This window comes from Ahaetulla prasina, chromosome 4, assembly GCF_028640845.1.
Source record: "Ahaetulla prasina isolate Xishuangbanna chromosome 4, ASM2864084v1, whole genome shotgun sequence".
Taxonomy (NCBI): Eukaryota; Metazoa; Chordata; class Lepidosauria; order Squamata; family Colubridae; genus Ahaetulla; species Ahaetulla prasina.
The window spans coordinates 116,645,702-116,671,383 of record NC_080542.1 but is presented as its reverse complement, the minus strand read 5'-3'; the positions used below and the strand labels follow the sequence as shown (position 1 = coordinate 116,671,383).

The 25,682-nt window shown below is 38.2% G+C and overlaps 1 protein-coding gene and 1 long non-coding RNA gene across 9 annotated transcripts in view; one reads left to right on the top strand and one right to left on the bottom strand.

The window, feature by feature from the left end:
- The window catches only part of CDK6 (cyclin dependent kinase 6), a 158,644-nt gene that overhangs the window by 71,453 nt on the left and 61,509 nt on the right, over positions 1 to 25,682 (bottom strand). For all 8 annotated transcript variants that reach the window (XR_009155072.1, XR_009155073.1, XM_058183026.1 and 5 more), the window contains one exon: positions 24,744 to 24,911. Coding sequence is in view for 6 of the 8 variants with exons in the window: in XM_058183026.1 (XP_058039009.1) it covers positions 24,744 to 24,911 (168 nt within the window). In the remaining 2 variants the exon portion in view is untranslated. The remainder of the gene's footprint in view (positions 1 to 24,743; positions 24,912 to 25,682) is intronic.
- On the top strand, positions 8,564 to 11,855 carry LOC131198413 (uncharacterized). Its single transcript, XR_009155075.1, has 3 exons — positions 8,564 to 8,665; positions 9,545 to 10,128; positions 11,583 to 11,855. It is a non-coding gene; the product is annotated as an uncharacterized LOC131198413 (long non-coding RNA).

The following is a 25,682-nucleotide window of genomic DNA, read 5'->3' as shown; positions in this document are numbered from 1 at the left end:
AAGGAAATAGTCATCGAACCTTTGTCATGGTCAGATCACTCTTCTTCGCCTAGACTTTCTGACCGCCATTCACCACCGCAGGGAGGCGGAGCCGACACGTTGGTTCCGCCCCAGGCGCCTGATGGACCCTGATGGGTTCCGGACGGAGCTTGGGCCGTTTCCTGAGGGTCTGGCTCACGGCTCGGCTGAGGAACTTGTGGCGGCCTGGGAACGGGCCGCGGCGGGGGCCTTAGACCGTGTCGTGCCTTTGCGGCCTCTGACCCGGCGCAGGCCCCAACCGGCTCCTTGGTTCTCCGAGGAGCTGAGAGGGATGAAGCGCCGGAGAAGACGCCTAGAGAGTTCCTGGAGGTCTAGCCGTTCGGAAACTGATCGGACACTAGTGAAGTCCTATACTAGGACTTACCTAGTGGCATTGAGGGAAGCGAGGCGTAGCTACGCCTCCTCCCTCATTGCATCGGCAGATAACCGCCCAGCCGCCCTGTTTCGGGTGACTCGCTCCCTCCTACATCAGGGGGAGCGGGATGACCCGTTGCAGGGACGTGCTGAGGAGTTTAACGGTTATCTATACGATAAAATCGTTCAGCTTCGGGATGGGTTGGACCAAGATTGCGGTGATGCGGGTGAGATGCTCGAGGGTGGTCTTGGCGATATTGTTTGGGATGAGTTTGACCCTGTGGCTCCTGAGGACATGGACAGGTTGCTGGGTAGGCTGAATGCCACCACATGTTTACTGGACCCGTGCCCCTCCTGGCTGGTGCTGGCCACTCGGGAGGTCACACGAGGCTGGCTCCAGGCGATTACGATCGCTTCTTTGGTGGAGGTGTCTTCCGGCCGCCTTGAAAAAGGCGGTGGTGAGGCCCTCCCAAGAAGCCTTCCTGGACCCGGCTGTTTTAGGTAACTATCGTCGGTCTCCAACCTTCGCTGGCGAAGGTTGTAGAGAGTATGGTGGCATATCAGTTTCCCTTGCACCTGGATGAAACTGTCTATCTAGACCCATTCCAGTCCGGTTTCCGGCCCGGTTACAGCACGGAGACGGCTTTGGTCGCGTTGGTGGATGATCTCTGGAGGGCCAGGGATAGGGGTTGCTCTTCTGCCCTGGTCCTATTAGACCTCTCAGCGGCTTTCGATACCATCGACCATGGTATCCTGCTGCGCCGGTTGGAGTGGTTGGGAGTGGGAGGCACCGCTTATCGGTGGTTCTCCTCCTATCTCTCCGACGGTCGCAGTCTGTGTTGACAGGGGGGCAGAGGTCGGCTCCGAGGCGCCTCACTTGTGGGGTGCCGCAGGGGTCGATCCTCTCGCCCCTTCTGTTTAACATCTACATGAAGCCGCTGGGTGAGATCATCAATGGTTTCGGTGTGAAGTACCAGCTGTATGCGGATGACACCCAGCTGTACTTTTCTACACCGGACCACCCCAACGAAGCTATCGAAGTGCTGTCCCGGTGTCTGGAGGCCGTACGGGTCTGGATGGGGAGAAACAGGCTCAAGCTCAATCCCGCCAAGACAGAGTGGCTGTGGATGCCGGCATCCCGGTACAGTCAGCTTAATCCGCGGCTGACCATCGGTGGCGAGTCATTGGCCCCGATGGAGAGGGTCCGCAACTTAGGCGTCCTCCTGGACGAACGGCTGTCTCTAGAAGACCATTTGACGGCCGTCTCCAGGAGAGCGTTCTACCAGGTTCGCCTGGTACGCCAGTTGCGCCCCTTTCTGGACCGGGATGCCCTATGCACGGTCACTCACGCACTCGTGACGTCTCGCCTGGATTACTGCAATGCTCTCTACATGGGGCTCCCCTTGAAGGGCATCCGGAGGCTGCAGTTAGTCCAGAATGCGGCTGCGCGGGTGATAGATGGAGCCCCTCGTGGCTCCCGTATAACACCCATCCTGCGCAGACTGCACTGGCTACCTGTGGCCTTCCGGGTGCGCTTCAAGGTCTTGGTGACCACTTTTAAAGCGCTCCATGGCATTGGGCCGGGTTATTTACGGGACCGCCTACTGCTACCGAATACCTCTCACCGACCCGTGCGCTCTCACAGAGAGGGTCTCCTCAGGGTGCCGTCAGCGAGGCAATGTCGTCTGGCGACGCCCAGGGGAAGGGCCTTCTCTGTGGGGGCTCCCACCCTTTGGAACGAACTACCCCCCGGACTCCGTCAGCTTCCGGACCTTCGGACCTTCCGCCGCGGGCTTAAAACATACTTATTTAATTGTGCAGGACTGAGCTAGATTTTAAATTTATGGGTTTTAATTGGGTTTTATTTGTATATTTTAATTAACGGGCTTTAAAATAAGTTTTTTAATTGTTTTTATTCTGTATTTATGTGTTTTTAAGCGCCTGTGAACCGCCCTGAGTCCTTCGGGAGATAGGGCGGTATATAAATATGATTAAATAAATAAATAAATAAATAAATAATAAATAAATAAGGTATTTTATTGGTTACGGAGGAGTGGAGAACTCTTCTCGTAAAATATCTTTGGACACGCTCAACTGTATTGATATCAGATATATGGTATGGGTTCCAGACAGGCGAGCAGTAATCAAGAATTGGCCTAGCAAATGTTTTATATGCTCTGGTCAGTAGCGTGGTGTTTTTGGAAAAGAAGCTATATAGAATTAACTTAACAACTCTTAGAGCCTTTTTTGCTATATAGTTGCAGTGGGGTTTGGCACTTAGATCCTTAGATATAAAAACTCCAAGGTCTTTGACAGGGTGGGGGTCATCTGTGAGTTATGTCCATCAAGCATGTAGTTAGTGATTGGGTTCTTTCTTCCAATATGTAAGACTGAGCATTTGCTGGTTGAGATTTGTAGTTGCCAAATTTTAGACCAAGCGGTTAGATGATCAAGGTCTTTTTGAATTGTAGATGTATTGTCAGTGGTGTTAAAAAGTTTGACATCGTCAGCAAAGAGAACATAGTTACTTGAGATATGATCACAAAGATCATTTATGTATGAGACGACTTCCGGTGTCCAGGGGCAACGGTCGTCTGGAGGCTTCTCCTGCCCCCAGTGCCCGAATCCGGCCGCCGCCGAGGCCCCCAGGGGCCAGGTGTTCCGAAAAGGACACCTGCCGCACGGACGGCTCGCCAGGGGTCTCCCAGCCGACATACAGGACTGGGGGGACCGATGCTGGCGCGTCCTAGGCTCGGCGGGGTTTGGAGGCCACGGGCCACGGCCATTACTTTGGTCGTCGCCTGGGCCGCTGTGCCCGGTGACACCGGGGCTTTGGATTTATAACTGCAGCAGCCTGGTGGTGAACAGGGAACGGAGAAGAATTGAGGAATGGAGAAGGGAAGGGGATATCGGTAAACGCGAGTGGAGTGCTCCGGAGTGCGGGGGGGTTTTTCTCCCCTGCGGCTGGAAGGAGCACGAGTCATTCTGGAGAGAGGAGAACTTAAAATAAGAAGATTACTGGTTTTGTGGAGCTCTGGAGAGAAGAGGTGATGGAGAAATTTAGGAGGGAGGGTTTGAGGCCCCCCCTCCCTCTGGGGAACAGTGGTGGCGTCCAGCTTCCGCCTTCACTATGAGAATCTTGATGACATCACTTCCCTTCGGCTTCCTGGTTGACTAACTGTACTCTGGACTCGTTGCTCCTGTGAGTGCCCCCCTGGTGGATCCGGAGGAAATTACAAGGATACTGTGCTTGCCTGAGGATTTTGAATTTTTTTTCCAAATGGCAAAAGGTCAGAGACCAACTGCTGGAGAGATGGAGAGAATTCTGGAAAAGTTATCCAATATGGACAAGAAACTGGATGATTTGCAAAGAGGCCAAACGGAAATAAGAGCAGAAATTGTGACTATCCAAAAGGATTTAAAGGATACTCAACAAGTCTCAGCAGAAAACAAGCAGAAAGTGGAAGGTCTGAGGGTGAGATGCGGCAGTGCAGAAAAGAGAGGAGACGACAGGCAATGCTGTGCTTGGACTACAGATGGATAAAATGTCTTATTTCCTTAGGTTTCAAAATTTGGAAGAAGTGGACCAAGAAGATTTGAGAGATGTTGTGACTAAATTGTTGGGAGAATTTCTTGGGAGAGGTGTTGATTTCATGAATTGGGATCTGGATCGAGTTTATAGAGTTAATTCACAATATGCACGCACGCATGCAGTTCCCAGAGAGGTTCATGTCAAATTTGTGAGAAGAGAGACGAGAGATGAAATTCTTAGAAAACATAGGAGTGGGGCACTGACTTACAGGGGCAGGGAGATAGCCATTCTGAGGCAGATTCCCAGACAGGTACGTGAAATGAGAAAGAAATATTACTTTTTGTCAAGCAAATTGTACCAGAAGGGAGTAGGCTTCAGATGGCTGATGCCAGAGGGATTGATGATTTTCCGGGAGGGCATTACGAAAAAAATTAGTACAATTGCGGAGGCTACGGCCTACGTGGAGGAACACAAAGCCCTCCTGGAATCAGATGACCCAGGAATTGAAGAAGGGGAGGTTATAGACCATGGGCGGTGGCGGCTGCCGCTGTTGCGCCCTGGAGTTGGGTCAGGCTGAACCCAGAGTTCTGAGATCCAAAACTAGGAAGTGATAAAGATATTTGGTATTGTGTTGGTTTTCCTTATTCTCTTTTGTATGATATTCTGTTTATTCTTGACCCTTCTTTATTGCGTATGTAAGATTTGTAAACTTAGCTACTTCGTGTCACCTGCTTGCCATATGGCTGTTGTATGTGTTAAAAAATTTGAGCAAAATTCTTATCTTGGATAAGAAAAATGAAAATTTACCATACCTGATATGTATTTGTATAAACCTTTTTTGACCAATAAAAACTTTTTGAACTTAAAAAAAAAAAAAAAAAAAAAAGATCATTTATGTATATTATAAAGAGAGTTGGTCCAAGAACGCTACCTTGAGGAATACCACTCTTGACAGGAACAGGATTTGATAGAGCATTACCAATTTTAACTACTTGACAGAAAAGCAGATATCCAGTTGTGTAAGGGTCCTGAAATGCCATAGGATTTTAATTTTAGGAGAAATTTATCATGTACTTGTAAAATATTTCTGGACACGTTCAATTGTGTTGATATCAGAAATGTGGTATGGGTTCCAAACAGGCGAGTTATATTCAAGAATTGGTCTAGCAAATGTTTTATATGCTCTTATTAGTAGCGTAGTGTTTTTGGAAAAGAAGCTACGTAAGATTAGTTGATGTATAATATGAAGAGCGTTGGTCCAAGAACGCTGCCTTGGGGAATGCCACTTTTGACAGGAACAGGATTTGATAGAGCATTGCCAATTTTGACCACCTGTCTGTTTGATAGGAAAGCAGATATCCAATTATGGAGGGGTCCTGAAATACCGTAGGATTTTAGTTTTAACAGAAGTTTATCATGTACTACTGAGTCAAAAGCTTTACAGAAGCCTATGTAGACTGCATCAATTGCTTTGCCTTGATCAAGATTTCTAGTCCATATGTTTTTGCAGTGAAGAAGTTGTAAGTTGCATGATAATTTTTTTCTGAAACCAAATAGTTTATTAGAGAGTAGGTTGTTTGTTTCTAGGTGGAGGGTAATGGATTGGTTGATGATAGATTCCATTACTTTGCAGATGACGCAGCATAGAGAGATTGGTCTGTAATTTTCAACTAGGCTGGGTCTCCTTTTTTGAAGACAGGGATGACTGTGGCTAATGACCAAAGTTTAGGAAGGGAACTGGTCGTGAAAGCTTTTTCAAAGATTATGCTTAGGGGTTCTGCTATATTAGTAGAAAGTTTTTTTTAAGAAGTATGCACATAGTCCATCAGGCCCAATAAATAGAGATGGTTTTAGTTTGTGAAAAGCTTTTTCAACATTATCTTCTGTGAAGTCTATATGTATTAGTTCGTTGTACTCATTGTTGTACTCATTGTTGCTACGATTGGGGAAAGTCGGGTAAGAGCCATTACTGTTAACAAAGACTAAGCCAAAGAATGTATTAAAAAGGTTAAAGATAGTGCATTGTTTTGAACCTCTGGGTTTAGGTACCTCTAATTCCACTGAATCAAGCAAATACTATTGACAAATATCAAACAAAATGTTAATTTCTACCTTTGATCACCATAAACTCTTTTATAAATGCAACATTGCTTACATTAGGGCAGTGTCACCATTATGACAGCAGTTGGTCTCTAGAAGTATAAGCAGAAAGATATTCCGAAGAGTCAATACATTTAATTAGATTTAATTTAAATCAAATTAAGTAGTTTGGCTTAAACTACTTAAATGCAGGTGTTTTACTGGTCATCTAAAACAATGTTCCTGCTTCTGTCTCATTGAAAATTACACCAGACTACAAATTTTGAAAGGGTTGCAGGAATTGCATATTACCTTAAGTTCACATGATCTTTTTTCCTATTTTGCAGGTTCTCTCTCTTATTCTAGAGAATGGGAACAACTCTCCAAAGTTGCCTTTCTGAAATGAGGTCTCACAGAATTCTAACATTCCAAGGAATTTTTGACATATTCTGACTGAAAAAGTATTGTTTTCAAATTGTGCACATTATATGATGCAAGCACTAGCAGTGATGGGATGTTTTATATACTGCAGTTGAGCTGCTGGTTTTGCTGTTACTATAAAAATTGTAAAACATGGATTGTGTAAATTAGAAATGAAGTTTGCATTGTAAAGTTTTCATAAATGTCTTTTAGCAATTTGTAAAGATGGGCTCTCTGAAAGAAATCTGAAAATTAATTCTAGGGTTCCTCCAGGGTAAAAAGGCAGAGGGAAGGAGGGATGGAGAGTGTGTGTAGTGTTTAAGGTTATGAGTTGTAGTCTCATTTTAGGCATGAAAGCCAGCTGAGTGACATTGGGCCAGTTCCTCTTCTCAGCACTACCGTGTTTCCCAAAATACATTTTTTTGAACCCTGAAATAAGTGCTTGGCCATATTTTGCACTCAAAAGCCCGATTGGACTTATTATGAGGGGATGTCTTATTTTGGGGGAAACAGGGTAAGAAGCAGGCAGTGGTAAACCATGTCCAAAATGACTTGTCAAGAAAACAGTAGGGACTTGCCCAGACAGTTGCCAGAAATCAAATACTAACTTAAAGGCGTTTAAAAAAATGAGAATGGCTGCTCTAGTGAGTCAAACACAATCTTCTCAGATCTTCTGAAAGTATTTAGGATTAAAATTGGAACATTCAAACTTTCTCCACAGCTGAGTAGCTACTGATTCACTGAGATATGATCTTTAACTCCTCTTTTTACGATCAACATTGGTTTAGAACAGTGTTTCTCAAACTTAGCAACTTTAAAATGTCTTAACTCCCACACTTGCTGGGGAATTCTGGAAGCTGAAGTCCATACATCATAAATTTATTGAGTTTCATAAACACTATCTAATGTATCCTTTTGCTCCTAGGGTCAACTTATTATTAAGAAGCCATATATTCCTGGACACTATTGAAGTTGGCAATCTTACATGTACTTCAAACAAGGGCTTGTTAAATTTGCACCATTTTAGTGGTAATCCAATCCAGATTAAACTATCAGTTTTGTTCTTCTTCATCTAAACTTGCAGTTTAATAACTATGCAGTATTTCAGATTTGTTCTGTGATGCTTTATGAGCCTGTATTTCCACATTAGGAAATGATATTAGCCTTGTTTTTTGTGTTTGCTACAGGTTGCATGATTGTATTCTTGTATGTGCATGTGTGTTAACAATCACTCAGCATACTATAAAACTTTTATTTAACAAAGCTTCATTGCTTAAGCATTAAGAATGGACAGAACAGCAGAACTGTATCAGAGCTTCTCAATTATAGTATTTCCTATTTATACCCCAAGCAACCATATCACCGTCACAGTCTCTTCATTACATCAGCAAACTCTAAATTATTTTGCTTCATTGATGAGTTTTTTTAAAAAAGCAGCATTCATTTCATCTGGGAATCCCCTAAAGGCAGCTGTTGCTGGGAAGTCTTGCATTTTTTACATTTTTCTTCCTTAATATTATGCAACTATAAAACAGCAAAAGCAACATCAAGTATCACTTTACCCAATTTTGCATGCATTGTACCATTTTATTTATTACAACAAAATCAACACACATACACACACACATATGTACACATACTGATCCTCATCCTCTCCATACTCTGCATATAGTTAACATTGTATAACTGGAGCCAAAATATACACAGCTAAAAGGAATGTTACAGGGGGCCTCTCTCTTACTGAACAAAGCAGGCTCAGTTTGGCTCTTTTTCTCTAGCACTACCACATCCGCACATCATTAGCTGGAAAATTCCAGATATATGCTGTAATTTTTGAGCTCTCCCCCCCCTCCAGATGCCATTCCCCTTCTCTTCTCCCCCTTTCCTTATCTGTCGCTGCTTCTTTGGTTCTTTGCCAGCTGTGATCAACAATTAATACAACCAAAGGAGGGGGAAGAAAATAGAGAACACTCCCTGGCAACTGGCACAGCCTCACAGGAAATACCAAATAAAAACTTTATTATGTATTGTTTAACTATTTTGTTTGCCTGTAGGCCACCCTGCTATTGGTGTAATTCAGCAAGACACGGTCGGTCTGGATGAGCTGCGCGCAGACTCATTGTTTGCAGGATCTATCATGCACAATCCTTCAGTGGAGCATGTGTGGCCCCACTAAAGAAAGAGGCGTGGTGGGTCAGGGTTCCTTTTCATTACCTAGCTAGTGACCAAATGTTAAAACAGGTGAGTAATCTTTTAATATTCATGTCATTAATTTACTTTTACCTCTTTAATGATGGAGGTCCTCATATAAAAAGCCAAAGGAAAAGCCCAAGTAGAAAAAGACACACACACCCCAAAAGCTCTCCCCCTCCTCTCTTCCCTTCCCTCTTGCTCTCCCATCTGCTTGCTCTTGGGATTGTGGAAGCTACCAAGAAGACTATTATACATGGCTGTGTGGAAGAGCTGAACAGTGGGGTGAATTCCAAGCCTTAGAACTATGTCTGTGGCATTCGCCTGAATGTATTAATTAGTCTGGTATTTTAAAGATTGTCCCTCTTGCTTCTTTTTGTTATGCCCCAAATATAATAGCAATAGGAGATTAAAATTCTTTTCATCAACATGCCATTACAACAAATATACTTGCTCATCTAAATCAACTGATGAATCAGTAACTATTTTTTCAGATTCAATAGCTATTCAACTATTCTTTCAGATTAAAAAATGCAAGAGACTTGCTATTAACTCTCTTGGAAGCAATCTCTGCCCAATATCGAAATCAGTTAGCACAACAATCTCTGCACTTGAGCAACTGAAGTCATTTTTAGGGTCTCCAATTTTGAGCAATGGAATATGGCCAACATTAAAGAACAGCACGAATTATATTTTTCATGTTAATCTGCAAGGCCACAAGGCCTCTTTCCCATACATTCTCAAACGAACATTTACTGATCTATTTGTTAGAAAATATGAGAAACACAATAATAATTTTATAGTTTTGCAACATCTATTCAATCACATGGCTTTGAAGATCTCCTACCTAAGTTTGCTACTCAATTTGTGCAATACCCAAAAAATATTAATTATTTTTCAATAAGTAAATGTTTTTCCATTTAATAATAGGAAGATGACCGCAGATGGGGACTGCAGCCAAGAAATTAAAAGACGCTTGCTCCTGGGGAGGAAAGCTATGGCAAATCTAGACAGCGTACTAAAAAGCAGAGACATCAACCTGCCAACAAAAGTGTGTATAGTCAAAGCTATGGTTTTCCCAGTTGCAATGTATGGCTGTGAAGGTTGGACCATAAGAAAGGCTGAGCGCCAAAGAATTGAGACCTTTGAACTCTGGTGCTGGAGAAGACTCCTGCGAGTCCCTTGGACTGCAAGGCGAACAAACAAGTCAGTCCTAGAGGATCAGGATCAACCCTGACTGCTCTTTAGAAGGCCAGATCCTGAAGATGAAACTGAAATACTTTGGCCATCTAATGAGAAAGAAGGACTCACTGGAGAAGAGCCTAATGCTGGGAAAGATTGAGGGCAAAAGAAGAACGGGACGACAGAGAATGAAGTGGCTGGCTGGAGTCACTGAAGCAGTAGGCATGAGTTTAAATGGACTCCAGAGGATGGTAGAGGACAGGAAGGCCTGGAAGAATGTTGTCCATGGGGCCGCGATGGGTCGGACACGACTTCGCAACTAACAACAAATTGTAATTATGGTAGTGGCTTACAAAATGTAGCAGAATTTTTTAAAAAGATTCCCCCCCACACAATTACTCTCTGCTTCAGCCATAGAGAGAGCCAAAAAGAGCCATTTTGGTTTAGTGGTTAAGGCACCAGACTACAAATAGAATAGAATAGAATAGAATTTTATTGGCCAAGTGTGATTGGACACACAAGGAATTTGTCTTGGTGCATATGCTCTCAGTGTACATAAAAGAAAAGATACGTTCATCAAGGTACAACATTTACAAATCTGGAGACTATGAGTTCTAGTCCTATTTTAGTCTAGTAAACTGGCTGGGAGGCTTTGGGCCAATCATTCTCTCTCAATCCAAATGATATCACCTTGAGTTATTTATAAAAATAATAAAGGCGGAATTTTAAAAAAAATTCTAAAAAAAATATTTCTAGAAGATGAGCTAGGGAGGGAGGGGGAGGAACAGTGTGGAAGGGAGGGAAGAAAGACCAAAGCGAGGTTTTTGATGCTCCCTGACAGCTTCCTAACAGAAAACTCAATGGGGAAGTTGGGCAGAAATTGGAAGTCTCTTCTGTCTCACTATTTTTTTCCCCACCCATCATCATTCAGTTTTTTTTAGGTAAGAAAACCTCCCCTAAATGTGACACAATGGGCCACAGGTTGTCTAGTAAACGTTAAAGCTCCACCTGAGCATGTAGCACATTGTTTTAGAATACAGGGAACAGTGAATCATAATAGAACAATTCATATTTTGAAGATAATTCTAAGTGTCAACCTATAAAAACTCAACGTCTTTTAAAAACATCAGAAACAAGAGTTGAAACAAACTCCTTTTTATTACAGTCCATATCTATTACATCTTGTTATTTTTAATAAGCTGCCCAGGGGTATTATGAGATTGGATGGATATAAGTTTCTAAATAAAGAATGAGCAAATCTGTATTATTAGAATAATTTCTATTATTAGAATAATTAATCTAAAGAAAGGCTTTCCATTCCTCCTCTTGTCATGTCTCCTTGCATACACACCGCAAAAAAAGGGTGGGATGCAACAGCAAAAGGTATGGACAAAATACACATATCATTTTTTTCTCCCCCACAAGTTCCCACTTGTTTCTAACTATTAAGAATGTTTTGTAACTGGGTTTAAAAATGTTTCACTAAAACGGAAAGTTTCCATGTTGGATACCCACCTTTTAGAACAAAGTACATTATCTGTGTCATTAATTGTTAATCTGAGCTATTATATTTCACATATTCACTGGGAAAGAATTTCAACTATGCAGAACAACAAGCATTAAGGATCTAAAAAATTGGGAACTTTATGAACAATTAGAATACTAATAATTTTTTAAAATCCCATCTCCAATATCTAAGCTAAGAGGACAGTGCCTCAACAATACTCATGGCAGTTATTACTCAATATTGTTTTAACAAGAATTTTAATTTTTCTTTTCTTTCAAGATGGTATTCTCTGTCCAGAGGTATGGACATGGTGAACTTTTAACAGACAAAAGAGAAATGAATTTTGCCCTACAAAGCGGTACTGGAATATTATGTACAAACACTGAAATGTTGTACCAACGTTCTACAAAACATTGGATTATTTCTTATCAACTCAACAGACAAGATTATAGTCATACTGGCTTGAGAAGAACAGATATTTTAGCCTAAAACTTTTACAAGACACTATAATAACTAAGTGACAACAGTCAATCATTTCTGATCTCAGAAAAACTAAGCAATGGAAGGAATGGACAAATACTAGGACAATACATGGCTGAAAACCTAATTTAGGAAAGGAAATAAAATAAAATAAAATAAACAGGAATCAAGCTTGATTCAAGTAATTTTTTTATATTGCCAGAGCTCACAGTTAGAGTATCTGAATGCACATTCTGGTTGGTAATTTAATTAATTAATTAATCTGCCATTGTTTATTTAATTATTGATTATTCTTTTATTTATTACTTATTTATTATTTATTAATCAAATTTATATGGTTGCCCATCTCACAAAAAGTAACTCTGGATGGTGTAGAGCAAATATATAAAAACAATAAACATGTCAAAAGCTGACTAATTTTTAAATTAAAAAAAATAATTTAAAAAAAGCATAAAGAGATTTATAACAAGGGAACCATCTCTGTATATGTACTTTATTGAACTTTTTTACATTAAAAGCATAGAAAAAAAGGAAAAAGAAAAGCTTATATCATTTAACAGCTATTTGTGGTGTTTTTCATCTAACAATAATCCCTGCAATAATGACAAACATTAAATTATACATATTTGTGTTCTTATTTTATCTATTGATTATACTCCGTAACTAAATATTCCTATCTCCTTTCCATCCATCCATACCACCGTTCCCATATACCATAAAATACTGATGTCTCTTTATCTTTCAGACTCAGAGTTAGTTTGTTCATTTCTGCGCAATTCATAATGTTTTGTATAATAAGTCTCTGTGGGCACACATGGCTGTTTCCAACATTGAGCGAAGGCCATCTAGCAACAGTTAATATATGTAGTATTAAATATTTTATACTCTTCACGTATTTTTTTTAAAAAATCCCCAACAAGGGAGCCATCTCAAAGATTTCATTGGTCCTTGGAGATCTCTAAGTCAGATGACTTAGCCAAGTTCTGAGGTACTTCTGGAATGTAAGTAGGGATGGAAACCACCTCATTTCCGGCCATGGAAGAGAAAGCCCAATGTAGTTCCCTGACAAATGGGACCTGTAGCATGTCTCTTGTCAGACATGATGGAATGGGCAGATGTGACTTAGAAGAGGTTATCTCTAAAAATAAATTGGTTCCATGCCATGAAGGGCTTTAAAAGTAGAAACCAGTATCTTGAACTGGACCTGGAAACAGACTGACAGCCAATGCATCTCACTGAACAGAGGTATAATATATTATAGAAGCACACATAAATGCTTGTGCTGCTGAATTTTCACCAGCTTAAGCTTCCCAATACTCTTCAAGAGTAGCCTCATGTTCAGTGCATTACAGCAATCCAAACTTGAGGTAACTAAGCCAAGACTGACTGTACAGAGTCCCTTATTCCAGGAATGAGTGCAATTCATGCACAGCACAAAGCTATGTCAAGTCCTTCTTAGTCATGATAGCCACCTGTTCTCTTAAATAGGAGTCGTGAGGCTAGGAGCACCCCCAGATTCTGCACCAGTGCTATCTTGGACCATACAACTTCATCCAGCACCAAAGATGGCATCATTAAATAATTATGTGCTAAACCATCAGTTACTTCCCTGATTAGAAAAAGAATTTTACTGTCAGATCTGCCATCACATTGGGAGGGTGGAGGGAGGAGTAAGGAGATAGAGAGGGGATACCAGGATGACAGGAACCAGAGGTGCCAGCCCAGAACAGAGCCTGGCAGATCCAAGGACACAAGCATGAAAATGGAGCAAGCCCCCACCAAAGAGGTACCAAATTTTAGGACTGTTACTAAAACACCTTGTCTGAATACCATTGGAGATTTAGGAAAGGACCAAGGGGTCGGGAGAGGAGAAGAGGAAAGCACTGGGCTTACATGGGAATCTTCAGATCTGGCTTTGCTTACACTGTAACCAGCTGGCTTTAGTAAAAGTATACCTTTTGCTACAAATGGGGTAGAGATCTTTCTTTCCTAAATGTCCAAGCTGGGACAGGCCTGACATTTACATAATAGTTAATTTAATCAAGAAAATAATATACCTGAAATGTTCTAGAGTTCAATAACAGGCATTGGAACATAGTATAAAGCTATTGCATTGTAAGCAAACTACTAATTAACTGGGAAGGAAGAGTTTGTTCCTTGGATTTAGTGTAAGCACCCTCTTCACAAACCATTGTTTTGTTTTCCACCATTCCTGACCTAATTTAGAAGAAGAAACCAAAGAAATCAAGTATAAGCATATCAATAGATTTCTTGTCTTCTATATTGTTATCAAGTTTGTATTATTATATAAACTATTCAGCACACAAAACTTGGCTTTTTATATTTTTAATTAGTTTATCAACAAGAGATTTACTGTTGTTTTGTAAAACAGCCCTCTTAATCTGGTGTTCTTCAGATAAGTGGTACTCAGAATTTCCAAGTTAGCAGCAGTTTACTAAATAAAGATAATTCACAAGACTCAAAAAAGGTTCACATGTTTATTCTGTTTATAAAATTAGGAAGGAGTTCATACATTAATAATTCTTCTTTACATTCTTATAAATCTTTATTTAAGTTTGGCTTACAGTATATAAAAATTTATTTTTATTTTTCACTTACCTGTAACCATTTTATTTCAATGCCCAGCTTTTTTGTTGGATATTAACTAATTTTTAAATTAAAAAAAATAATTTAAAAAAAGCATAAAGAGATTTATAACAAGGGAACCATCTCTGTATATGTACTTTATTGAACTTTTTTACATTAAAAGCATAGAAAAAAAGGAAAAAGAAAAGCTTATATCATTTAACAGCTATTTGTGGTGTTTTTCATCTAACAATAATCCCTGCAATAATGACAAACATTAAATTATACATATTTGTGTTCTTATTTTATCTATTGATTATACTCCGTAACTAAATATTCCTATCTCCTTTCCATCCATCCATACCACCGTTCCCATATACCATAAAATACTGATGTCTCTTTATCTTTCAGACTCAGAGTTAGTTTGTTCATTTCTGCGCAATTCATAATGTTTTGTATAATAAGTCTCTCTGTGGGCACACATGGCTGTTTCCAACATTGAGCGAAGGCCATCTAGCAACAGTTAATATATGTAGTATTAAATATTTTATACTCTTCACGTATTTTTTTTAAAAAATCCCCAACAAGGGAGCCATCTCAAAGATTTCATTGGTCCTTGGAGATCTCTAAGTCAGATGACTTAGCCAAGTTCTGAGGTACTTCTGGAATGTAAGTAGGGATGGAAACCACCTCATTTCCGGCCATGGAAGAGAAAGCCCAATGTAGTTCCCTGACAAATGGGACCTGTAGCATGTCTCTCTTGTCAGACATGATGGAATGGGCAGATGTGACTTAGAAGAGGTTATCTCTAAAAATAAATTGGTTCCATGCCATGAAGGGCTTTAAAAGTAGAAACCAGTATCTTGAACTGGACCTGGAAACAGACTGACAGCCAATGCATCTCACTGAACAGAGGTATAATATATTATAGAAGCACACATAAATGCTTGTGCTGCTGAATTTTCACCAGCTTAAGCTTCCCAATACTCTTCAAGAGTAGCCTCATGTTCAGTGCATTACAGCAATCCAAACTTGAGGTAACTAAGCCAAGACTGACTGTACAGAGTCCCTTATTCCAGGAATGAGTGCAATTCATGCACAGCACAAAGCTATGTCAAGTCCTTCTTAGTCATGATAGCCACCTGTTCTCTTAAATAGGAGTCGTGAGGCTAGGAGCACCCCCAGATTCTGCACCAGTGCTATCTTGGACCATACAACTTCATCCAGCACCAAAGATGGCATCATTAAATAATTATGTGCTAAACCATCAGTTACTTCCCTGATTAGAAAAAGAATTTTACTGTCAGATCTGCCATCACATTGGGAGGGTGGAGGGAGGAGTAAGGAGAGATAGAGAGGGGGGATACCAGGATGACAGGAACCAGAGGTGCCAGCCCAGAACAGAGCCTGGCAGATCCAAGGACACAAGCATGAAAATGGAACGCAAGCCCCCACCAAAGAGGTACCAAATTTTAGGACTGTTACTAAAACACCTTGTCTGAATACCATTGGAGATTTAGGAAAGGACCAAGGGGGTCGGGAGAGGGAGAAGAGGAAAGCACTGGGCTTACATGGGAATATTCATATCTGGCTTTGCTTACACTGTAACCAGCTGGCTTTAGTAAAAGTATACCTTTTGCTACAAATGGGGTAGAGATCTTTCTTTCCTAAATGTCCAAGCTGGGACAGGCCTGACATTTACATAATAGTTAATTTAATCAAGAAAATAATATACCTGAAATGTTCTAGAGTTCAATAACAGGCATTGGAACATAGTATAAAGCTATTGCATTGTAAGCAAACTACTAATTAACTGGGAAGGAAGAGTTTGTTCCTTGGATTTAGTGTAAGCACCCTCTTCACAAACCATTGTTTTGTTTTCCACCATTCCTGACCTAATTTAGAAGAAGAAACCAAAGAAATCAAGTATAAGCATATCAATAGATTTCTTGTCTTCTATATTGTTATCAAGTTTGTATTATTATATAAACTATTCAGCACACAAAACTTGGCTTTTTATATTTTTAATTAGTTTATCAACAAGAGATTTACTGTTGTTTTGTAAAACAGCCCTCTTAATCTGGTGTTCTTCAGATAAGTGGTACTCAGAATTTCCAAGTTAGCAGCAGTTTACTAAATAAAGATAATTCACAAGACTCAAAAAAGGTTCACATGTTTATTCTGTTTATAAAATTAGGAAGGAGTTCATACATTAATAATTCTTCTTTACATTCTTATAAATCTTTATTTAAGTTTGGCTTACAGTATATAAAAATTTATTTTTATTTTTCACTTACCTGTAACCATTTTATTTCAATGCCCAGCTTTTTTGTTGGATATTAACTAATTTTTTAATGTATGTAAAATGGATTTTACATATAATTACTTATCAAACTGCTCAACATATCTTCCTTTATTATGTTTCACATTCCAATTGCTTATGGAGTTTCCTTCCGAATAATTATTTTGTACAGCAGATTTCTGCAAGATTCTGGATAGTTTCTTATACTCAGTGGTTTTGGAATGTTTTGGTGTTCCATATAGGAATGCAATTGGGCCTTCAAAATACACATGTAAAACTTTTATTATTTGGCAAGGGTTAGTGCGACCTAAAATGTATTTTATATGTGTACTGTGATTAGTATACATGGGGAAAATTCCTTATTAGATGTATTTGTTCATTATAGGTGTCATGGCACAATGGTTAAAAATGCAGTATTGAAGGCTAACTCTGCCCCAGAGCCTGGAGCTCAATCCTGACAGGCTCAAGGTTGACCCAGCCTGCCATCCCTCCAAGATCAGTAAACTGAAGATCGAGATTGTTGGGGTCAATATGGCAACATTGTAAATCGCTTAGAGCAGGAGTCTCTGACCTTGGCAACTTTAAGCCTGGCGGACTTAAGCCTGGTGGTTGAAGTCCGCCAGGCTTAAAGTTGTCAAGGTTGGAGACCCCAGCCTCAGAGAGTGCTGTGAAGTACTATGAAGCAATATAGAAGTCTAATGCGATTGCTATTATACTGTATTTAAAATATAAATACATTTTAAATTATAAAATAATTTATAAAAATATACATTATAAAAATCATTTAAACAGTTATAATTTTTAAATAAATTATTATAAAGACAGAGGAGTCCCCTTCCAGTTGCTGCTGTTCAGAAATGTTAGGACTATACTTCCTCAAGTGCCTACTACAACATCTGCAATGCTGGCTGCAGATTGGTAAATTGTAAAGAAATCCAAACATTTCAAGATCACATCAAATTATAGAAGGCAGAAATTTGAAATACACTGGGGTACAGAAAACCATTTATGATCACTAGCAACTTCCCCTCACTCCAAACTGAGTAAGAATGGGGAGAGGGGGAAAGACAGTGACAAATTAATTAGTGTTCCAATGTCGTTCACAGGGATTACTTGCTCTATTCTTTCTCTCATCTAATTCTCCTTTGGAGTCGCCAAAGTCCCCAAACAAATTAACCAACCTGGTGTGCTTCTTGAGAATGGTTATTATCATGGGATGAGATTATTTATTTTCATTAACACTTATGTTAACAATAAGCATTAATTATTATTAGTACTGTATTGATAGAGGTATTTTAGACAAAATTTTCTTGTTCTAAATATAATATTAATATGCCACATTGTCTCAAAAAGAAAATTTAAAATTACAATGCATGCAAGGATTCTCTAAAGTTCCTGCTCCTTACTCCAAATTCAAATAGCAGTAATTGAAAACTGAGCTTTCTTTCACAGTCTAGTAAAAACTAGCTTTCTGGAACTGGGATATGTACGGACTTTGGTCCATTTAACAAGGTCAGACTGTTTATTCTTGACCAAATTCTTTCCCACTGTAAAAAGGTACTTTGAAATGCCACATTCCACAGGCAGCGCCAGTAAGTCACTGAAGCATATTTTCCCACAAGAACTGATACGATAGGGAGGCCTTTACTTATTTAAAATTTCTGCTGCTTCAGTGGCATAAGGTAGAGAAAACATGTAGTGTCACAAATAGTTGAAAGTATCCATGCCTCTGTTGCATGAAGTTTTTGAAATGGTGTATTCCTTAGTGAATGCAATGGAATGCCTACACAACAAATGGTGTATCTTCAATAAAAGAAAATACTAAAATGCAAATAAACTAATTTACACACTGCAGCATGTATGCCATTCAGCAATAAGATTGCCTACTAATGCTCTGTTTGATATATTTTAATTATACTGCCTTCTCAATGTTTAAGGTGTTTTGCATTTGAAAGTTTTAATAGAAGTGGGTAAACCAATATAAGAAAAGTGTTCACTTATTTTTTTCAATTCTTATCCAAATAAATATGCCTACATAATGATATGATAGAAGCCCATAGTAAGCCCAAAGCAAGGCTAAAAAGCCAACCGTAGGAGGAGGCAGTCTTTAAATTATCTCTGCCATAAACAATCTGAACGTATTTTATAGCAATATATTTTTTATTAAACCCATATTTTTAATAAAAAATATATTGCTATAAAATACGTTCAGATTGTTTATGGCAGAGATAATTTAAAGACTGCCTCCTCCTATGGTTGGCTTTTTAGCCTTGCTTTGGGCTTACTATGGGCTTAAACCCACTATTTTCGCCACTGCATTGCATATTAAGCTCATACCAATTAGACGCATTAACTTTTTTTGAAGTCGCATTGAAGTCTTTGTACATAATAGCAAACAATAACTCAGCTTTCAAAAATGAACTGAATAGCTATGAGCTTTGATGGCAATATGACTGCTGGGAGATTTCTGAGCTTTCTTGTGCAATGATTTGGCCAGACAGTTGGACTTTATGAAACAGTACTGTTCTCCTACTTGGTTACTTTTCTTCTCCAAAGGCAAAGTTAAATGATATAAAAATGTTACTAACCTCCTTGCCATGAACATTTCTTTACTTACTTACCTATTTCTCTCTTTCCCTACTCAAGTTAATGGATTCCTAGAAATCTGGATATCTACTGAAGGAGACTACCTACTCAAGGATGTAGTAACAAAACACATTCATGAAATTATCTATTTGGATAATGAAATGTTTGTAAGTGAACAACCAAGCTCAGATAACACCAAGAATTCACAATAGCTAAATATATTTTCTTCCATATACCCTTGAGGGTCTCCACTACTTACTCACCTCCACTGAAAATGTCGTTTATAAATGCATGCTCTTTGCTTATGATTTGGCAATCTGTATGAGGGCAGGTACAATTATCTTGTAAGTGTTAGTTTACACAAGAATCTTTGCTGAAGAACTCTGTCAAAGGCTGTTTGAAAATCCAAACATACCATGTTGAGAGGTCATTTCTACCTACATACCTGCTAGCATTCTTAAAAAAATAAAATAAAAGGTTGCTAAAACAGGATTTCCCTTTCAGAATCCATGTTTATTTTTCTTCAGAAAGGTTTTATTATGTGCTTAGCTATGTTTTCCTTGATTATCGCTTCTACCAATTTGTCCAGAACAGATTTTTCCAGAACAGGCCTATGAGTCTTTTTTTTAAAAATGGATCTCATATTGATTAGTCCTACTATTCTGGGGTATTGGGATTTAGCTGAGGATAATTTGCAAGCTAAGTGGCAATAGGGATCAAATATCTTCTTACTGAAAACATAATATCACTCATAATGAACGGTTGCAGGAACTGGGTATGTCTAGTTTAATAAAAAGAAGGACTAGGGGAGACATGATAGCAGTGTTCCAATATCTCAGGGTTGCCACAAAGAAGAGGGAGTCGGGCTGTTCTCCAAAGCACCTGAGGATAGAGCACAAAAGTGCCTACCATTCCTGTCCTAATGTTTCCTTTCATTATATCAAATTAATACAATTATTACATACTTTTGCTCATATATATGCTTATATGATATTTTGTTGATTTATGTTGATGCTTGTGTATACTGTTGTGACAAAATAAAATAAAAAACAAATAAAAACAAAACAATAAGCAATGGATGGAAACTGATCAAGGAAAGAAGCAACTTAGAACTAAGGAGACATTTCCTGACAGTTAGAACAATTAATAAGTGGAACGACTTGCCTGCAGAAGTTGTGAATGCTCCAACACTGGAAATTTTTAAGAAAATGTTGGATACCCATCTGTCTGAGATGGTGTAGGGTTTCCTGCCTGGGCAGGGGGTTGGACTAGAAGTCCTCCAAGGTCCCTTCCAACTCTGTTGTTGTTATTATTATTATTAGCAATATACAAGCAGCATTCCCATCTAATTTTCCTGGGCCTCGCATATCGCCAAAGAAATTAGCCAATCTTGTGTGCCGCTTTAAAGTGGTATTTGGGGGAAGATATATTCATTTTCATGAATACTTACATTAATGTTACAGATTGATGTTTCCCAGTTGGGTAATGAAATATTTGCAAGAAAACAATCAAGAACCCTGCAAATGTCAAGCACTCAATTGCAATCATGAGACCACAGGGGTGATGCACTGGTAATAAATGCAAGTATGGCACTTTTTTCAAAGTCATTGTAACTTGAATTATCATTAAATGAATGATGCCAAGGACTGATAGTCAAAGCCTAGTCTTTACCTAGCATCAGATTTTGTGGCATACAAGTTTAACAAAGAAACCAGCAAAGAAACAAAAAATGTCCCTGAATGAAGCACAAAACCATATGCCAGATGAAAATACTTCTTTTAAAATCCCCAGGTCTTCTGCAAGGCCTTGCTCCAAGCTATTTTTAAAATCATGTTCACAAGTATCAGGGTCAGCATTAGAAAATGTGGCAATGAGGATGTTTACAAGAATCTGATTCACGAAGCATGTAACTTTAGTATTGCATAAACTACCTCAGTTTTTGATTAAATATTAATCAGAAATAAAAAAATATTTGATTATCCATAAAACCATAAATGATTTAAGGCCAACTATTTGAAGATCAGTTTCTATTAAGGAGACCATCACAACTATTATAACTATCATCTTCTTTGTCCAGGTATAGCTAGTTAAGACAAAGTCTTCTAGGCAATGATGCCAGATATATGGAATTCACTCTTTGTTTTTCAGAGTTCATGAAAATGGATAAGACATTCCTATTTTGCTAGACAACATTTAAAATATGGATTAAACTTGTATTATGCCATTATAAATATTTTAATTGTCTGTTTAAAAGGTCTCCTTGTTCCTATTCCAGCATCTAGTCCAACCTCTACACTGTCCTGGCTCTCACTGTTCACATATGCTATCTAACTCATAATCAGCTAAACGACAAAATATGTAACTTCTAAAGGAACAAATGTATAAAGCTGGAGCAATCAAATATAATGACCCCATTGGGGCCATTTCAAATATAGGAACAGAGCAACTCAAAAAAACATGTCTAATGAATTGGGCAGGTTCATGTGAAGAGAAAAAAGTCTTCAAAATATTTTTGTCCATGGCTTTAGAAATGAGTCCCAAAAGTGCTTTTCCAAGAGGCTTCTTCAGCTCTTGAGCTAAAGAAGCTTCTTGGATGAGAAGCGAAACGTCTTCAAAGAAAAACCAGAAAGTCCAGTTGCCTCTTGAAAAAGCACCTTTGGGATAACCATGACCTGGATAACTGAGAATCTCTGATGAGAACATGACTGAGAATGTTTCTGTCTTTTTTCTTTGCTATTGAAGTGCTTTATGACTATTATTACTTCCATAAAACAACTCTATGTATTTTGAGCACTGATTCTATTGGGCAGGGGAATGCAAATGACAGCCTTGTGCCTAAGTGGTCTATGTACCTGAAGAATGTTTTATTACTGGGGAAGTAAATATTAGCGATTAAATGACCTGAAATTATTTGTTGGAAGCATCACAGTAGGGTTAGACCAGTTTTCTTACATTGGTTTATTTTAATTTTTCATTTTATTCCATTAGAGAAATGCTTTTCTTAAAACAGAATGAGGATGAATATTATCTTTGGAACTGGCTGATACTTCAGTAAATAATTCTTAGAGTTTCCTCTAACTGCATTTCTGTTTTCCACTGTAGGAATAACATGGAGTTCACATTTCATTTAGTCATAGCAAAAAGCCTCCCAAGAGTCTTTTTATACCATCATTGTGAATGCATTCTTGTACAACAATTTATCTTGAGATACTCACAATGTTTTTTTTCTTCTTCCATGTTTAAAGCAATTATTTCAAATTGAGATGAGGCTAAGTTAATTTTTGGAGGAGAACCCAAAGGTGCATTTTCCTTGAAGACATTTTGCTTCTCATCCAAGAAACTTCTTCAGAAGTCAGAACTGAAGAAGCTTCCTGGATGAGAAGTGGAACCTCCTAAAGGGAAAATGAAGAAAATCCAGTTGCCTTTTGAAAAAGCACCTTTGGGACAACCATGATCTGGATGACTGAGCATCTCCATAGACATTTTGGAGAAGAACGTCTTGATTCTTAAAGTTAGCATTAAATAACTTATTTTGGGAAGCGTTGATAATCTCTTTTCAAAATTTTCAGGAAATATTTGGAAAGGGTTAGGGAGAAACCATAACTTTAAATATTCTTATGTAGGATATGTAATTTTACTAGATAAATGTATATGATGTATTGTTAGTTCTCCAGTTCTATGGGTTACAAGGTATAGATCTGAATGTCTGAATCAGGAGACTTTACCACTGATCCAAATCTCTGCAATATTTATAAATGTTTATCAATTTAGAACCAAAATGCAAAATTAATGTACCAAAATGCTGCAGTATAATTTGGGATAATTTCAGCAAGTGATATGTTACACAGTTCCTAGATCTGATTTTGAAGAAGCCTAACTATAATTAGGAAAGCTTTCATCATTTACAACCAGTATGCAAGACCTCATCTGGAAGCTTTCATGTCTTTTAACAATCTTTATTCTGTATCATTATCTCTGAACCCTGTTACAAAAGATTTTTATTTGCTTTTAATACATAGTTTTTCATTTCTTCTAATTTTCATATTTTTTGACTTCTTCTTGTCTAAGGGAGGATTAGAAACTAGGTCCCCACTTCCTATTCCACCACTTATTCCAACCACTATTCTGCCTCAGCTCTCTAATTCTTTATATATACTATCTAACTGATGGTATACAACTCTTCAGCAATAAGCATGCCAAGAGGAGAGTTCAAGCACCAATTGGGAAAGTACACTAAATTGCATTTACACTTTTTAAAATACATTTCTTATTAGTATGCTCACCTAAAGATTACTGTGAGACCATTTCTTATCATTCTATTTTTCTTGTTCCATTTTGCTCTCTTCAGACAAACTCTGTATTTTATTTCTGTATTTTCTATGCTAATCTTTTTGTCGTTTCAGACAAACTCATGTATTTTATTTCTGTATTTTCTATGCTAATCTTTTTTTTTACTGCTACATGCCTTAAAATAGTTGCTGATCCATTTCTAAATGTTACCTCTTTCAGGGTTCAAGCCATGACTACGTCTTTAAATAATGTTTTCTGAACAAGCTACATGAGCCAGATTGATACAAATAAATCAAGTTCATAAACTATAATAACTGGGTTCCTATGTATGACTAAACCAAAACAGAAAAAATGATATGAATTCAAACAAAATTTAATATTCCGTCACTAATTACTATACACATAGCTAATTATATTAAATACTAATGGTCCATGTAGGCCATGTAGGCTTCTATTAGGGAATATGAAAAAGGATAATATGCAAAAAAAAATCCACTTTTGCACAGAGCATTGGTTTGTCAAAATGATTCTACCTGTGTTTCCTGTGAGATGAGAGAAATATAATGTTGCTGGGTTTTAGTAAGACAGCCCTATTTCTGTAAGTCCCAATAACTGGCAAATATAATTCTTCCTCTCCCAAGTAAAGAACTGCTTCGAACAAATTATGATTTTTAATATTTGGATCAAGTTTCCATCATTAGGTATCACTAGATGCAATGGACACTAATTCTCAGTTTTGCTCCATGTTATCCACGTCTAGAAATCAAGGAAGCCCAACATAGTTTAGAGAGCATTGGGATAGTGTCACTGTCTGTGAGAATATCCTTGAGAACAGAAGGAGAAGCCACAGCCAGGACAATGGTCAGATAAGTGATATTTCAGCCCACAGAAGGAATGGCAATATAGAATGCATGTGAAGAAATTTTCCTCAGTTCTGTGGAAAGTAAAGGTAGGGGAAAAGGAAATGCTTTCAGTTTTGCAAGATTCTGTTACTGTAACTTACAATAAAGGTCATATTGTTCCTCAAGGTATTGATTTCTTGTCTGGACTTCGTTGGTCTATGTTGAAAGACTGACAGATAGGAATCCTGATTTATCAGTTTTCTCAGATATTTTTTCATACCGATGAAATTACATCTATACAAAACCTAATCTTGGAATTAGATTTTAAAATAAGCAAAATATATTGAAACTTACCACAGAAGTAAGAGCCATCTGAAAACTGTAGATTCGCGCAAGGCCAAAGTCAGCTAATTTTATTTGTCCATTGCTGGTAACTAGAATGTTTTGGGGCTTTAAATCACGATGGACCACTCTGTGTGAATGTAGAAAATCAAGGCCTCGCAGCAGCTGAAACATCATATCCTAGGAGAAAAGAAGCAAAAGTAGCAAAAATGTTAGATTTTGGGATACCACATATCATAAAGTGAGCGTATTTCAAAACAATGGAATTAACTCAACAATATTATCAACACTCAACGATCCACCCATACATTAATTTTTCAAACGGCTCACATAGAAAAAGAACTATTAACCATTAACAAATCCATATACCTGTGTGAAGATAAATTAATGTTCAGGCCCAATTTCCATATTTCATTTTATTGATTTGGTGACAAATTCTTTAATAATAGTCATGTAATGCTTAATAGTTATTTCTTCTGTTGCTTTTATGAAATTATATTTACTAGTTATTTGACAAGATAAAAGGCATTTTGCATTATTTTCATTCTATGTTGAAAATAAATATGAAAATTATGCATTATAATATATTGATAATATATTCTAGTACCTTCCAATTAATGTTGCCAGATTACCCATCAATATTTTTTCCTAATTTGGTTAAAGGCCCTTACCGATTACTTATATATGTTATTTTACAAATCATTTTAGCAAATAATTTTGAGAGTAACTGGCTCCATATTTTATAAATACTACTAAAGGGCTACATTACAATTTCAGTTTAGTAGCCAACATGAACACAAAAGACATTTAAAACATGGCTTAGCATTATGTATGAAGCCATATTTATCTTCTAAATATTAGGAAAACCTGAAATGAAAATTAATGGAGAAAATGCAAAATTATATCAATAAAACATGGAATTGTATCTCATTCCTTTTCATCCTAATTCAA